Consider the following 15,909-nt stretch of genomic DNA (forward strand, 5'->3'; position numbering starts at 1 on the left):
GGCCAGGGTCTGATTGGCTGCTTTCTTTCTGCTGTGCTCAGTTGTTTACATAACCCGAGCCCGTCCTTTCTGGCGCTGACTGCCAATGGCATCGCAGAGTTGCAGTGATGCATTGAGCAGCCTTAGCAACCGATAGGTCGATCCCCCACCTCCCATCTGTCTTGCCTGAGGTGGTTGTGCAACGTGACCACATTTGAGAAAGGAGGAATGAGAACAGGAGGAAAGAGTGAGGAGGGATTGAGGGACGATGAAGGGAGGGGACTGTCTTTGCACTGCAGAATGCATTTTTTGAAAAGCGTTTTCATTCAGAAAAGCCAGGGATGCAGAACAGAACGTTCCATATTTTTTTTTCCCCGTTCTTGCTTTTTTTGCTGCACAGCATTTGTGCATTTGCAATATGTACGACAACATCTTAACCAACGAGCTGCCCAAAGCGACCTTTTAGCTTAGCTCATGTTCGACAATGTGCGTTGTGATGACGTCACATGACACGTCTTGGCCCAAATCTGTGGAAAATCTGCTAGCTCCTTTGAATTTGAAAAATTGCTAGCTCCTCCGAATATTGCAGTGTTGGCTTGATTTTGCATTCAATTCTGCGATCGAAAATCGATAAATCCTGGCTGGACTGATGTTTTATTCTAACTATTTTAATATCATCCCTGTTTGTGTTTTATTTGGCAGTACACAGCTTTTGATTTTGCCAGTAATTGCACTTCTGAGATGGCTGTCCCATTTAAGAGAGGGAGAGAGAGACTTAGTATTTTTAAGGCAGCATTGCATTTATGCCTCACACTCTGAATGAGACTCATTTGTGGTTCTTTTGCTGCCTAATGAGAATGGGTGATAATATCATAATCATCATTATTATCAGCACATGCTCCTCGTGGCAGAATTACTAAAAGACTACTGATCACACCAGCTCACGACATATCTTTGTTTTGGCAGATCTTTTCATTCATTGCTTTAGAATATTCTGCTGATGGAAAGTGATACGTCACTCTGGGCCTTTAGTTGATGCGGACGTCCTGTCATTGTGCAGTTGTTCTCCAATTATTGGAGTGACTGAAGTTTCTGGAAAGCAGTAGAAGGTTGCATGTGGCTTACGACATCTCTTGCCACGTTGAGTATCCCTCTGCTGAGGGGGAACATAAGTGTGGCTTTATGTGGCGCATGACAAATTCTAGACAGTCTGCAGTCTCGCGTCAGTGAACTCTGCAGCACAGTTGATGCATTGTCATTGTACAAGGAGTTTCTCAGTTGGATCAATTAGCCTCGTTGTTTTTTACGCAAAGTGGCCTGTCGGGTTTAATGATATTTCTCAGCAGTTCAGGTTAATAAAACTGTGACTCATGGATGCGTGTATGAATCATAGCGCTCTCTGATTTGAATGGAAGAGGCAAAAGTACAGAATGTCACCAGTCGAGTTTTGATTTAAAGAGAATGAGCTTGTGAGCCGAATGTAGTCCGTTTTGCTCTTAATCTGATCATGAAACACTTCAAAGAACGTTGTGTTCCCGGACAATCCTGCTTGCTTTTCCTGCCTTTGAGGGCTGTTAAATGTTTCATCCCACGGTGCTATTGAATTCCCGAATCCAGTTGGTCAGGAACGGTCGATTAATTTTCTATAACAGCATCTCTGACAGTAACACTGGCTATTCAGAGGTTTATATTAATGCGCTCCTCCTAATACATTACTATTACATTACATTACGTTTGTATAGTAGTAACTTGGCTTGTATAAGAGATGCTCCACATAATGTAAGCTCAATAGATGAAAAAACTGTTTGCTTTCTGGTCCCGGAACCAACCCCAGCCACTGGAGGGTGGCACAAGTCCGTGCATTCTCAGTGCCGGTCCCAAGCCCGGAAAATGAGGAGGGTTGCTTCAGGAAAGGCATCCGGCGTAAAACTTGTGCCAGATTCAAAATACGAGGACGGGTGATCTGCTGTGGCGATCCCAAACGGGAGCAGCCAAAAGATGGGGAAAAACTTGTAGAAAATGTCCAACTTTCACCATGTGAAGTGTTTTCCCAGGCTGATGCACATTTACAAAGCAGACCAAAGCATGCAGTCTAGTTACCAGGACTAGTCAAATCCGAGTCTCAAGGCCAAACCAAGATCAAGTCCAAATAAAAGAAAATGATCTGTTTGACATATGGTTAAGATGAATGCATTTCTATTGCTTGGAAAACATTTCTTACCTTTGACCCACAAAATAAAAAAGAAAAAAGGATGAACAAGGTTTTTTGTACTTCCTGATTTTCTTATATGGCCCCAAACACTTAACTGAACTGAATTAGGCAGGTACTTGTTTAGCCTGGCCTGGTCATAGTTCTCGGGTCTTTATTGTTATCATTATTAGAATTATTTTTGTAATTATTACTCTGATAATTCAATTCGGTTTTATTTGTATAGCGCTTTTAACAATGGACATGTCCAGTATATGAACAATGTCCCAAAGCAGCTTTACAGAAACATATAAATTCACGATATAGATTTTAAATGTACAAATTTATCCCTAACGAGCAAGCCAGAGGCGACGGTGGCAAGGAAAAACTCCCTGAGACGGTATGAGGAAGAAACCTCGAGAGGAACCAGACTCAAAAGGGAACCCGTCCTCATCTAGGTGACAACGGATAATATAATTATAAATAAATCCCTTCTATAAATGTGTTAATACTACATGGTCAAATAGTGCAGTTGTGTAATCAGGGAAATTCATTACAGTTTTTGTATGAAGTCTGTTTTGTTGAACTTATCCACTGTTCACTGATGGGGACTTGAGTGCAAAACTGTTTGTGTCAATGCAGTCCTAAAACTATCAAAGCATAAGTGTTCATATGAATTGAGGTCCAAAGCCATCTTTAAGTGGTACCATCCTCAGCAATCTCAATGATCTTTAGACTGCACCATGTGGGGCTATCCTCAGCAGCAGCAAGTGACTTCTAATTGATAAGAACGCCAACCAGAAGTACGGTATCAGGATTGATTGGGCAGGTCCGGAGAACAGAAGGGGTCAGGATCACTGGTAACGTGTAGCTCGACAGAAAGAGAGAGAGAGGGAGAGAAGGAGAGATTATTAGGTACTTAGTGTCCTGTAATGGTTAAGGACGATGTACTTTGCATTAGTGCAAGCAGGGACTCTGGCAAGACTAGCTATGACAGCATAACTAAAAGGGAGAGCCAGAAGATAACACAGACATGAGGGCGCCCTGGGTCATCCTCCTCTCCACCATCAACAAACCCGGGTGAATGTGTGAGAGTAGGGGGCGACAGCATCCAAACATCCCAGTTCACCACAACACTCTATGCCTGTGAGCCATCTAGACCTACTCCTTTACCTAAGAAAAAACTTCACAAAAAGCTTGACTAAACAAATATGTTTTCAGCCTGGATTTAAACACTGAGTCTATGTCTGAGACTGTTCCATAACTGTGGGGCTTTGTAAGAGAAAACTCTTCCCCCTGCTGAAGCCTTCGCTATTCAAGGTACCAACAAATAGCCTGCAGCTTTTGATCAAAGTAGGCATGGAGGATCGTAAAAGACCAAAAGATCGCTCAGGTACTGCATCACAAGACCATTCAGTGCTTTATAGGTCAATAGTAGTATTTTATAATCAATGCAAAATTGTACTGGGAGCCAATGCAGTGAGGATAAGCTAGGGGTGATGTAGTCATCTCTTCTGGTTCTATTAAGGACCCTTGCAGCTGCATTCTGGATTAACTGGAGCTTGTTTATGCTCCTACTGGAACATCCACAGGATAACGTGTGCTCTGCTTCTGATTGTGCACATACGACAGAGATGTGTGTGTGTAGCATGAGACTGGGCCTTTGCTCCTACTGTGTAATTACCAGGCCTGCACTTTCATAACAATTTCTAATAGTAACAATGCTGAAAGAAAAACCGAGAGCCATTAAAAAAAAAAAAAACTTTTTAACTACTGGCAAACTGATTAGTCAGGCTTTAACCAGGCCAGCTATGCAGACAGAGTGAGGTAGAAGATGAAAACATGAGAGGAACAACTGAGAGGAAAAAATATTTTTCCATCTGCTCTTTGCAAGATTGCATTAACTTCAAGAGTAAAAAGGGCAGATTAAAATTTTATAAAGAGACAGAACAGAGATGAGCCACATTGAGGGAAAAGTTTGATGAAAAATGAAATGTAAACGATTTTTTCCCTTTCAACAAATATTGAAACATTTGGCAACTAAAGTTTTCCCGTTTTACATTTGTACTGCAGCTGCGAAGCTAATACATTTACATTTACATTTATTCACTTAGCGGACGCTTTTATCCAAAGCGACTTTCAAATGAGAAAAATACAAGCAAAGCGATACATCAAGCAGAGAACAATACAAGTAGAACAATACAATACAAGCTAATGTAGCTAACAAATCAGGAAAGCTAGTAGCTGTCAGTTTAGCACTATGCAGAAACCATTTGCACATGACCAGAAAACAGGAGAATCTGTCTGTATGACAAAATAAATGAAACAAATTTTACGGCATTTGGCAGACGAACTTATCCAGAGCGACTTACATTTATCTCATTTATAAGGGCCCAACAGTGGTAGCTTGACAATGCTGGGGCTTGAACTCCTGACCTTCTGATCAGTAACTCAGAGCCTTTAAACACTGAGCCACCACACGTTGTACCCAGTCCGTGTTGATTTAAACATGCAGCTTGCACAATGCTACGCTGGAAGAAGAACAAACGTTAGAAAGCAAACGTCTCGATGGCACGGAGACCAAGCATCATCTTTTCCTCACTTCTGCATACACACACATAATGTGTCCTCTGGTCAGAGTGGTTAGTCATAGCGTGAGCAGTGTGTGAGAGATGCAGTGTGAGACTTTTATTTCCACTGGCTGTGTGGAACATTAGCTTCGTGAAGGGTCGTTGTGACCGAGAAACGTGTCCATCTGTGTCTTTGTGTAAGTAGATGAATGCAGCAGAATTGTTATAATTACTGCGACCGGATTGAGCTGCATGCAAAAGAGAAACACATTTCAGTTCAGGAAAGAACTGTATATTGTAGGGTGAAGGGTTTTCCCAGGCCGATGCGCATTTCTAAAGCATGCAGTCGTAGTTACCCTTAAACTGTGAAGCATGTAAGACACAATGTCCTGTTCTAACTGATAGAAAAGATACACTTGCACCAGCCGAAGCTAAAATGGATATATGTTTGCCTCACTAATCCATTTGTAACAGTACAGACATTGTCAGGAATGGGGCTGTAGTCGAGTCCGCCATCTCCAGGACTAGTAAAGACCGAGTCTCAAGGCCAAACCAATTCAATTCAGTTTTATCTGTGTAGAGCTCTTAACAATGGACATTGTCTCAAAGCAGCTTTACAGAAACATAAATGTCCAAATTTCACCATGTGAAGGGTTTTCCCAGGCTGATACAGATTTACAAAGCAGTGCAAAGCATGCAGTCGTGACTAGACAAGACGGAGTCTCAAGGCCAAACCAAGATCAAGTCCAAATAAAAGAAAATGATCTGTTTGACATATGGTTAAGATGAATGCATTTCTAATGCTTGGAAAACATTTCTTACCTTTGAACCACAAAATAAAAAAAAAAACAGATGAACAAGGTTCTTTTTGTACTTCCTGATTTTCTTATATGGCCCCAAACACTTAACTGAACTGAATTAGGCAGGTACTTGTTTAGCCTGGCCTGGTCATAGTTCTCGGGTCTTCATTGTTATCATTATTAGAATTATTTTTGTAATTATTATTGTGATAATTAAATTCAAATCAGTTTTGTATACATTTGTATAGCGCTTTTAACAATGGACATTGTCTCAAAGCATCTTTACAGAAACATATAAACACAGGATGCAGATTTTAAATGTACAAATTTATCCCTATTGAGCAAGCCAGAGGTGACGGTGGCGAGGAAAAACTGCCTAAGATGATATGAGGAAGAAACCTTGAGAGGAAACAGACTCAAAAAGGAACCTGTCCTCATCTTGGTAATAACGGATAGTGTGAAAGTAAAAGAAAGTTCATTATGGTTTTTATATGAAGTCTGTTTTGTTGAAATAGTCCACTGTTCAGTAAAGGAGACTTGAGTGCAAAATTGTACGTGGTAATTGCAGTCCCAAGGCCATCGCGACCTAGTTCCAGCGACCACAGAGAGAAACCAAGATCGAGTCCAGATAAAAGCAGAACTGAGTTACGATTCAGACCGAAAGACCCTTGTTTCGAGACAAAGCCTTTACTTCAACTAGGTTGCTTCATTCGTGAAGAAGGTATTGCTTCTCGTCAAAAGTTGTGCATGAGCAAAGAAAAGGCAACACAAGTAACATATTTCCGTCAAGACCAAGAGTATATTTAGCACGACCAATGCCCAAGAACAAGAGTCTTATTACCAGTAAGTCCGAGACAATCCAAGTAATACAGAAAACGGTTTACTTTTGACTTCATAAGTACGATCAGGTTCATAAGTATTTGGACAGCGACACAATTGTTGTAATTTTGCGTCTGTACACCACCACAGTGGATTTGAAATGAAGCAATCAAGATGGGATTAAAGTGTAGACTTTTAGCTTTAATTTGACAAGATTTAACAATTTAACAGGGTTTAACAAAAATATTGCATTAACCATTCAAGAATTACAGCCATTTTTTTTTTGAGTCTGGCTCAAAAGTAATTGGACAATTGACTGATGAGCAGTTTCATGACCAGGTGTGGTGTGTTCCCTTGTTATTTCATGCCATGAAGGAGATAACAGGTCTGGAGTTGATTCCAAGCCTTGAATTTGCATTTGGTAGCTGTTCATGGGAATCTCAAAACGTGCACGTGACCACAATGTCTCAAGTCAAGAGTCAAGTGGCTTTTATTGTCATTTCAACTATATACAGCTGGTACAGTACAGGGTGAAACTAAACAACGTTCCTCCAGGACCATGGTGCTACAGGAAACAACACACTAACCACATGAGGCGACACAGAACTAAATAAAACCTACACTTTTCTACATAAAGTGCACACGTGTGCTAACAACGCAAGACCATACAGTAACTACTAAAACAGGACAATAGGCACAGTAAGAGACAGTGTAGCGCCGAGCAGTTCTCAGTTCTAGTGTGGAAGTGTTAGGCATAACAGATAGTGCAGAAGAATAACATTATAATAAAAGTGCTGTGAATGGAAACATAACATACTATGACATAGTCTTCAGCATGTAAGCTTATACCATATATGGACATAGTAGTTATTGCGGTAGCAGCCAGGTAAAGAAGAACAAACGTTGGAAAGCAAACATGTTGATAGATTACATTTGAGGTAATTGGAAAATTGTGTAAATTTAATTTTTGGCCAAACGATCGCTTCAAAACTGAACGACAGATTAAAGGGTGGTGTAAGTGTTCGTTGATGGCTTATTGAACCAGACTTGCATAGGAAGTGTGTGTGCGTGCGTGTGCGTGTGTGTGCGTACGTGTGTGTGATGAAAAATCACGAGCCTTTATCTGAAAAGTGCTTGTGACCAAACAAACAGTTTTTGCCATTTTGCTTAAAGAACCGAGTCATGCTCTTTCTTTTAAACTGTAACATGTGACCCATCACTTCCTTACACACACTTGCTCACTTCCTTTTTCCATTTTTGCTCTGTTAAGTTGTTGCAATGATACGCTATCTACCGCAGAAGCAAAAAAATTCGCTGACTCATATCTGTGTGTGTGTGTGTCTGTCTGTGTGTCTGTCTGTGTGTGTGTGTGGGTCAGGATGCTCTGGAGACAGCAGGCCGGGCTGAAGGCGGCTTCCCGCTGGATGGATGCAGCGTCGCTCACGCTAAAGAGCTGGATGAGGAAGGAGGCCGAAGCAAGTACCACCACAGCGTCGGTGTCCTTAAGCCCTTCCGCTCCACCAGCAAGTAAGCTTTTTAGAGTGTACAGTATCTCACAAAAGTGAGTACACCCCTCACATTTTTGTAAATATTTGATTATATCTTTTCATGTGACAACACTGAAGAAATGACACTTTGCTACAATGTAAAGTAGTGAGTGTACAGCTTGTATAACAGTGTAAATTTGCTGTCCCCTCAAAATAACTCAACACACAGCCATTAATGTCTAAACCGCTGACAACAAAAGTGAGTACACCCCTAAATGAAAATGTCCAAATTGGGCCCAAAGTGTCAATATTTTGTGTGGCCACCATTATTTTCCAACACTGCCTTAACCCTCTTGGGCATGGAGTTCACCAGAGCTTCACAGGTTGCCACTGGAGTCCTCTTCCACTCCTCCATGACGATATCACGGAGCTGGTGGATGTTAGAGACCTTGTGCTCCTCCACCTTCTGTTTGAGGATGCCCCACAGATGCTCAATAGGGTTTAGTCCATCACCTTCACCCTCAGCTTCTTTAGCAAGGCAGTGGTCGTCTTGGAGGTATGTTTGGGGTCGTTATCATGCTGGAATACTGCCCTGCGGCCCAGTCTCCGGAGGGAGGGGATCATGCTCTGCTTCAGTATGTCACAGTACATGTTGGCATTCATGATTCCCTCAATGAACTGTAGCTCCCCAGTGCCGGCAGCACTCATGCAGCCCCAGACCATGACACTCCCACCACCATGCTTGACTGTAGGCAAGACACACTTGTCTTTGTACTCCTCACCTGGTTGCTGCCACACACGCTTGACACCATCTGAACCAAATAAGTTTATCTTGGTCTCATCAGACCACAGGACATGGTTCCAGTAATCCATGTCCTTAGTCTGCTTGTCTTCAGCAAACTGTTTGCGGGCTTTCTTGTGCATCATCTTTAGAAGAGGCTTCCTTCTGGGACGACAGCCATGCAGACCAATTTGATGCAGTGTGTGGCGTATGGGCTGAGCACTGACAGGCTGACCCCCCATCCCTTCATCCTCTGCAGCAATGCTGGCAGCACTCATACGTCTATTTCCCAGAGACAACCTCTGGATATGACGCTGAGCACGTGCACTCAACTTCTTTGGTTGACCATGGCGAGGCCTGTTCTGAGTGGAACCTGTCCTGTTAAACCGCTGTATGGTCTTGGCCACCATGCTGCAGCTCAGTGTCAGGGTCTTGGCAATCTTCTTATAGCCTAGGCCATCTTTACGTAGAGAAACAATTCTTTTTTTCAGATCCTCAGAGAGTTCTTTGCCATGAGGTGCCATGTTGAACTTCCAGTGACCAGTAGGAGGGAGTGTGAGAGTGATGACACCAAATTTAACACACCTGCTCCCCATTCACACCTGAGACCTTGTAACACTAACAAGTCACATGACACCAGGGAGGGAAAATGGCTAATTGGGCCCAATTTGTAAATTTTCACTTAGGGGTGTACTCACTTTTGTTGCCAGCGGTTTAGACATTAATGGCTGTGTGTTGAGTTATTTTGAGGGGACAGCAAATGTACACTGTTACACAAGCTGTACACTCACTACTTTACATTGTAGAAAACTGTCATTTCTTCAGTGTTGTCACATGAAAAGTTATAATAAAATTTTTACAAAAATGTGAGGGGTGTACTCACTTTTGTGAGATACTGTAAATATTAGGAAGGTATCTCAATACCCAATATGTTACAAAAACATGTTTCCTCATTTTGCTGCTCTGTACATGAATGCTTTTTGTTTGTTTTTTTGCATTGCACCACAGTGCTATTGAATTCTCACTTCTGATTGGTCCAAAGGTTTTGGTTAATTATCAGTAGTTCTGGCTATAAGGCAAATCACAGGTTTATATTAATGCACTTGTTCTAATATGTTATCGTTTCTATAGTAACCGCTTACACAGCAGATTTCGCATAAATGGATTTAAAATGTTCAATTCGTCATATTGTGAGCAGACATTTATTTAGCATTCATGGAAGGAGTCTCCAGTGTCAGGGCTTTCTTTAAATTTTCCCATACAGTCTTCCGGAAAGTCTTCAGGATGGAGGGCTTTGTGCTTTTTTTGGTTAACTTATTTGTCTTATTAGAGAGGTAACAAGTGTTTATAGCTGTTATAATTCAAGTCACTTGCTTCATGGGCATTAAATGTCTTAAAAATGAGATGTCTTAAGGAAGCTTTTCTAAGGGAATGAAAGTCATCTTTTTTTGCTTATTTGTCTTTGCCTGTCTCAGACATGAGCACCCGGTGGACAACGCCGGCCTCTTCTCCTTCATGACCATCAGCTGGCTCACGCCACTGGCCAAAATGGCCCACAAGAAAGGCCAGCTTCTACTGGAGGACATTTGGGCTATATCGCAGTGGGAGAGCTGTGAGACCAACAGCAAACGGTCAGTATAAAACCATGTGGATCTTCACTCCATATACAGTTATCTAACTCTTAGTCTTGAGGCTGTGAGGCTCATGTTGATATTATTGTGTGCAGACAGCTCTGCATACATCTCTGTTTAACTGGGTTCCCCTGTCTATACTATATCCTCTGGGATACCATTGTGGAATATTAGTTCTGCTGTGTCTATAGCTGTGGGAAGCTTGGGTACTGGGATTAGTCGACAGGCTTTGGAAAAATCTATTGATAAAATACCACAATGGTGGTGAATCTATTAGAGTTAGTGATGTCGGTTGGAAAGTTGAAACTAATGTGTGATCACGGTCAATGAGGAACAGGCAAGGGCGGTTTCTGAAGAACTGGGTGAGGAGTAAACACAATAACCTGATTTCTCATGGTGTGAGGAACGTATCATGGACTTTGGGCAGGACTTTGGATTACTTCCATAATTTCCTCCATAATTTCCCATCTGACTGGGGCAGCTCTGCATGATGGAGGCAGAATTATCTCAACTTACTGTGTGCAAGGATTGACCTTGTGAATGAAGGAGAGAGTGTCAGCCTTGGCATTCTTGGAGCCAGGCCTACAAGTAACTATAACATTGAATCTCCTGATATACTGTGCCCATAGAGGTTGTCTAGGGTTTAGCTATTTGGCTGCCTTACAGTGGCCAATGAGTGTCTCTTTTTCTTAAAAGAAGTCTTCATGGCCAAGATCTCACACTTGCGCATGATATACGATGGGGGTCCAAACGTCTGAGAGCACTACTGAAAATTCTTCAATTTTTCATTCTTTTTCTAATTGACCTCAACCATTTTCTTTACAAAATATACTACTGACAACAGTTTGAGTGAAAAGTAGAATCTTTTGAAACATCTACATGGATATGTACATGAGTTTCTTAGTATTCTGTACGTCCCGGTTTTTTGCTTTAATGTCAGTGTGCACTCGAGCTGGCACGGTCTCCACAAGTTTGTGCAAAGCTTAGATCCATTTTAGATCAAATCGATCGGAGCGTCGTCCGAACGCGTTTCAATAGAAGGTAATAGGCACGAGGAAAAGCTGACCTTTTTGTACAAAGCCGTTAACATGGACGATATCACAAATTCGCTTACATTTAAACAGTGACCCTTTTAAATCGAAATAGTACAGCTGTAAGGTCTCCTTTACCAACAAACATCATTGCAAAACTCAAAACAATTTTGTGCAATTGCAGTTTCGCCAATTCAAGTAGTTTTCTGTAAAAAAAAAAAAAAAAAAAAAAGTTGGATCTCAAATTTGGAAATAATTTTGGCCGCGACAATCACAAAAAACAACTCCAAAATCCTGTACGGATTGATTTATACCAGATACCCTTGGAAATTTGAGATTCTTGAAAATGATTGAAGGTTTTATGGTGACCACAGTTGGTTTAAGAATGGCCACAACCAAGTCTTGGATCATTTGCATTTGATTGAATATGGGAAATAGATGGAAGAAGGTTGGTTGTTTATGCCGACTGTGTGTCTTTGTGTGTTCGCAGGCTGGCAGGACTTTGGGAGAAGGAGCTGAACGAGCGAGGGGACCAGGCCTCTCTCCACCGTGTTGTCTGGCTGTTCTGTCGTACCAGATTGCTGCTGTCCATCCTGTGCCTCATGGTCACTCAGCTCGCGGGCTTCAGTGGCCCAGTAAGTAACACCATCTCAGCTCCTGCCTCTCCTTTTCTCTCCTTCCACTCTATCTTTTTGCTGTCTATCACTCTCTCTTTCTATATATCATTAGCTCTGGGGTTGACCGAAGCCTGCCCCTTCAGGTCAAACACGAAGGTGAGTGTTTATATGGGGCATGGAAGGTGAATAGGATGAATAGGAATGTGTCATAAGATTTACCAGAGCTGTTACCATTATTGTGTTTAAATGTGGTTGCCAAAATACAATTACGATAATGGGTCATTTACATGTAGTGCTATTTATTTAGTGCTTTAAAAGTGACGTATCAAAATCATCATGTGGGATTGTTATATGATATACGTTTGGGATTAGTTTACAAATTAACTAGCTAAAAAAAAAAATCTTTGCGGCTTTTTATTTTGTTTTGCTTATTTACTTTATTTCTATGCGGGGTTTTTTTTTTGTTTTGTTTTTTTTTCCTTTCCAAGATGGCCAGTAAATGTTTTCTACATGTCTGATTCTGAAGTTTCTTAGTTCCATCACAGGTTTCTTTCTTTATAGGATTTTATAAACAAAATAACATTTACATTGTTCCCCATGGCCAAAAGAGTTTCATGTACTTGTTGGTTCGTATATACAGTATATATATCTATATATATCTATATATATATATCTATTTATCTATATTATGAATTTATATTGCATTCCTGGAAAGGTTTCCACTTTTCTTTCCCTCTAGATATGTTTCATGTTGTTAAGGAGGGCTTACTCACTTCAAGGGCAAATTCCATTTTATTTTACTTCTGGGTTCTTCACAGCACTTGCTGGGGCATTGGTGAGTAAACAGTCTGATGTTTAGGTCAACCATTCGTATATCTCAGAACTGCTCATTTGCTGAGATGACCTAAGACCTATTCAGAACTATGTTGATTTTAGTGTCATTAAGAGCATGTTTCTTAAGAGCAAGGAATTTTCCGGCCAAACAAATAATGTAGAGTTTTCCCCTTACCACAATGCAGTCAGTCACCTAAAACACGATTGATGTCTAGGGTTAGGTTCTTCCATATTTCCATAAGTATGTCTGGAATTTTCCTACATTGGTGCAATTTTATATCTTCCGTAAATGCGTCATCCGCTTGGCCCCATTGCAAAAATAAAGATTACTACATTTGGGTAAGGGGAATGTTCTTTTTTTTATTTTTTATTTTTGATAGTGTCTACAGGGCATAAAATTAAATTTCAGCCCACGTTCATAATGCGGTCGATCCTTTTTGCTCTTTGTACATCACATATTGACTTGTTGGATTCCACACTGAAACTGTGACTTTACAAAAATAAAATAATAATAATAATAATATGAGATTGGACTGTGAAAGTAACTTAAGATATCTCCAAACTACCGGGTAAGTGTTATGAAGTGCCCAGAAGTGAAACAGCTGAATTCTTCCTTGAAGTCCGACTAACCAGAGAGCATAGACATCCTTTTTTGAATTTTAAGAAAGCTACATCATTATCCACTACTGCTTTGTGTCACAAATTCGGATTGTATGGCGTTGATGCAAAAGCACTAGTGTACGCCAGGTGCGTCAGGAGGATAGGCTAACTGGCTTTACAAGGAGAGCTTCTGTCACTGTCCCTCCATGGTGACACGGCAAGTCTCTGCCTCCCTCACCCTCTGGAGGACTCCAGATTTGACCCAAAATCCCAGATTTACCTATCTTATATACTCCGCAGCAACTAGTCTCCATTACGTCTGATCATTCTAGATAGAGTTATTCAGGAAGATGTCCTCGACATAGAGTCCTAACTCACTGTAAAGCAGAATATCTAGCTAAAGGATGCCTTTCTTCCCTTTTTTCTTTTTGAGTTAGGCAACATTTTTGGGAAGATGGCTAATGGAGGGAGGATGTGGGTTGGGTTGGGGGTTTGCTCGGGGGAAAGAGGTGGCTGTGGCCCCATGTGAGAGACATGTGACAGAGGCTATTCTTTAGATTCCACAGGGTGTCGGTTTTACCAGCGGAGTGAACACTGGCAGACAGAACACGTGATGACGCCCGCGAGGTAAGGGCACGTTTCCTTATGCAGGGCTGGATCAAGAGTTTATGCTCCTTTTTTTCCCCCCTTCCCTATCTGTCCCCCTCTCTCTCTCTCTCTCTCTCTCTGTCTTCCCTTTCTGATAATCAGTCTCTCTCTCTCTCTCTCTCTCCATACTCTCATATCTTTGTTTTGCTCTCACATCCAAAAATTGTTTCTTGATTTTGATCCAGCAGAAATGTCACTGGTTTGGAAATGAATTACGCTATAAGCTGTCTAATGTGTCATTTGTAATTGAAGTGGACACCATGTCCGTCATTTAGCTATGCACGAATGGACTGTTGATTAAGCAAAGCTTAAATCAACTGAAAATCCTGATGAAACAGGAAAGAAACTGGACTTGTGTTCTCCTGTCGAAAGTTTTAATTGGACTGATAAGCTCTTGTACTGGAGAGATGCCCCGGTGCATTTTGATCCTCATTTCATTTTTCTTTGTATGTTGATGAATTCTTTGAACACATCATCTATGGACTCCTTCAATGACCTCAGTGGTCTTTTTTTCTTTCTTTTTAAAAAAAAAAAAAAAACCGTTTGTGGGGAATTTTTTTTTTTTTTTTTTTTTAAAGCTGTTCCACTGAGCTGAATACAAGTAGTCAAGAAGACAAGTATTGTGACAAATCATGTCAAATTACAAATGACTCTTGCTCCGATGAGAGATTGGAAGACCTTTGACCTAAACTCGTTTTGTTTCGTTAAATCTTTTGCGTTTTTAAGTTTATTTTCTCTGCATCTTGTATATTATGTTTTTATTGTCCCATGAATGTGCATCATGGATGTCATATTCACTTTGAAACTTCACTTCTTTTTTTTTTTTCTTTTCTTTCTTTTTTTTTTTTTTTTTTAAATAAAATCTTGCTGTTGTGATGAACCATAAGCGAATGGTGGCGAATGTTCTCAGTATGTATGATGAGATCTCCTGAATGCCAAAGTGTGTGAAATTATGAGTGATGTGTATGTGGTGTTTGTGCAATGCTGAAGTGGCTGTTCTTGTCTCCTATACCTATATGCTTTTTTTGCTCCTAATTTTTGATTTAACTGATATTGATTTTCAGGTATTAAAACAAAAGTGCGTCTCCGTCCTGTATCCCAGCCTGATGTGACTGTAGGTAAAATGCCTTTGAATCCGCCAAAAAAAAGGGATGTCTGTAATAACATGTTGTTAGCAGTGCAATGTCTTTTGTTTGTCCAAACACCTAGCGCTATTGGTGCTGTTTCATTGTCTCTCTTGTTCTTTTCAAAGGGTAGAGAAAAGGGCCATCTAAGGTAAACGATTAGAACACAATCTCAAAATGGCTGCCATTTCTTCTCAGTAGAAGTTGCTATACCTTCACTGACTTCTTTAAACGATTTAGAACACCATTCAGTTCATTTTTTTTTCTTCAACCATGCATCTAGTGCACTTCGATAAGATATCTAGTGCACTTTGGATACGATAAATAGAAAGAATAAGGAATGCGAAGTGAGGATGATGGTAGGACTGTTGATGAAAGGAGGCATGTGCGTGTGTGCCCTCAATCACGCGTGCTGTGTCCTGTCGCCCCCTTGCTCGTCCTCCCTTTCTCTATAGGCCTTTGTGGTAAGGCGGTTGTTGGAGTACACTCAGAAGAGTGAGCCCGATCTGCCCTACGGCCTGCTGCTGGTGCTCGGTATGCTGGGCACCGAGCTTCTGCGCTCCTGGTCACTTGCCCTCACCTGGGCACTCAACTACCGCACGGGCACACGCCTGCGCGGCGCCATCCTCACCATGGCCTTCCACAAGATCCTGCACCTCCGCAGCCTGCGCGAGAAGTCTGTCGGAGAGGTGAGTCGTGAAGAGCGTCCTTCATTTGCAGGCGATCATATCATCTGGGAAGCAGGTGTGTGTGTGTGTGTGTGTGTGTGTATGTGTGTATATATATATATATATATATAT

General features: G+C 41.2%; 1 protein-coding gene across 1 annotated transcript in view; it reads left to right on the forward strand.

Annotated features, from left to right (window-relative positions):
- The window catches only part of abcc5 (ATP-binding cassette, sub-family C (CFTR/MRP), member 5), a 36,240-nt gene that overhangs the window by 2,256 nt on the left and 18,075 nt on the right, over nt 1–15,909 (forward strand). Inside the window, exons 3-6 of the mRNA XM_053622689.1 lie at nt 7,735–7,883; nt 10,100–10,255; nt 11,777–11,921; nt 15,565–15,798. Coding sequence (XP_053478664.1) covers nt 7,735–7,883; nt 10,100–10,255; nt 11,777–11,921; nt 15,565–15,798 — 684 coding nt within the window. The remainder of the gene's footprint in view (nt 1–7,734; nt 7,884–10,099; nt 10,256–11,776; nt 11,922–15,564; nt 15,799–15,909) is intronic.

This window comes from Ictalurus furcatus, chromosome 4 (assembly GCF_023375685.1).
Source record: "Ictalurus furcatus strain D&B chromosome 4, Billie_1.0, whole genome shotgun sequence".
NCBI classification, from domain to species: domain Eukaryota; kingdom Metazoa; phylum Chordata; class Actinopteri; order Siluriformes; family Ictaluridae; genus Ictalurus; species Ictalurus furcatus.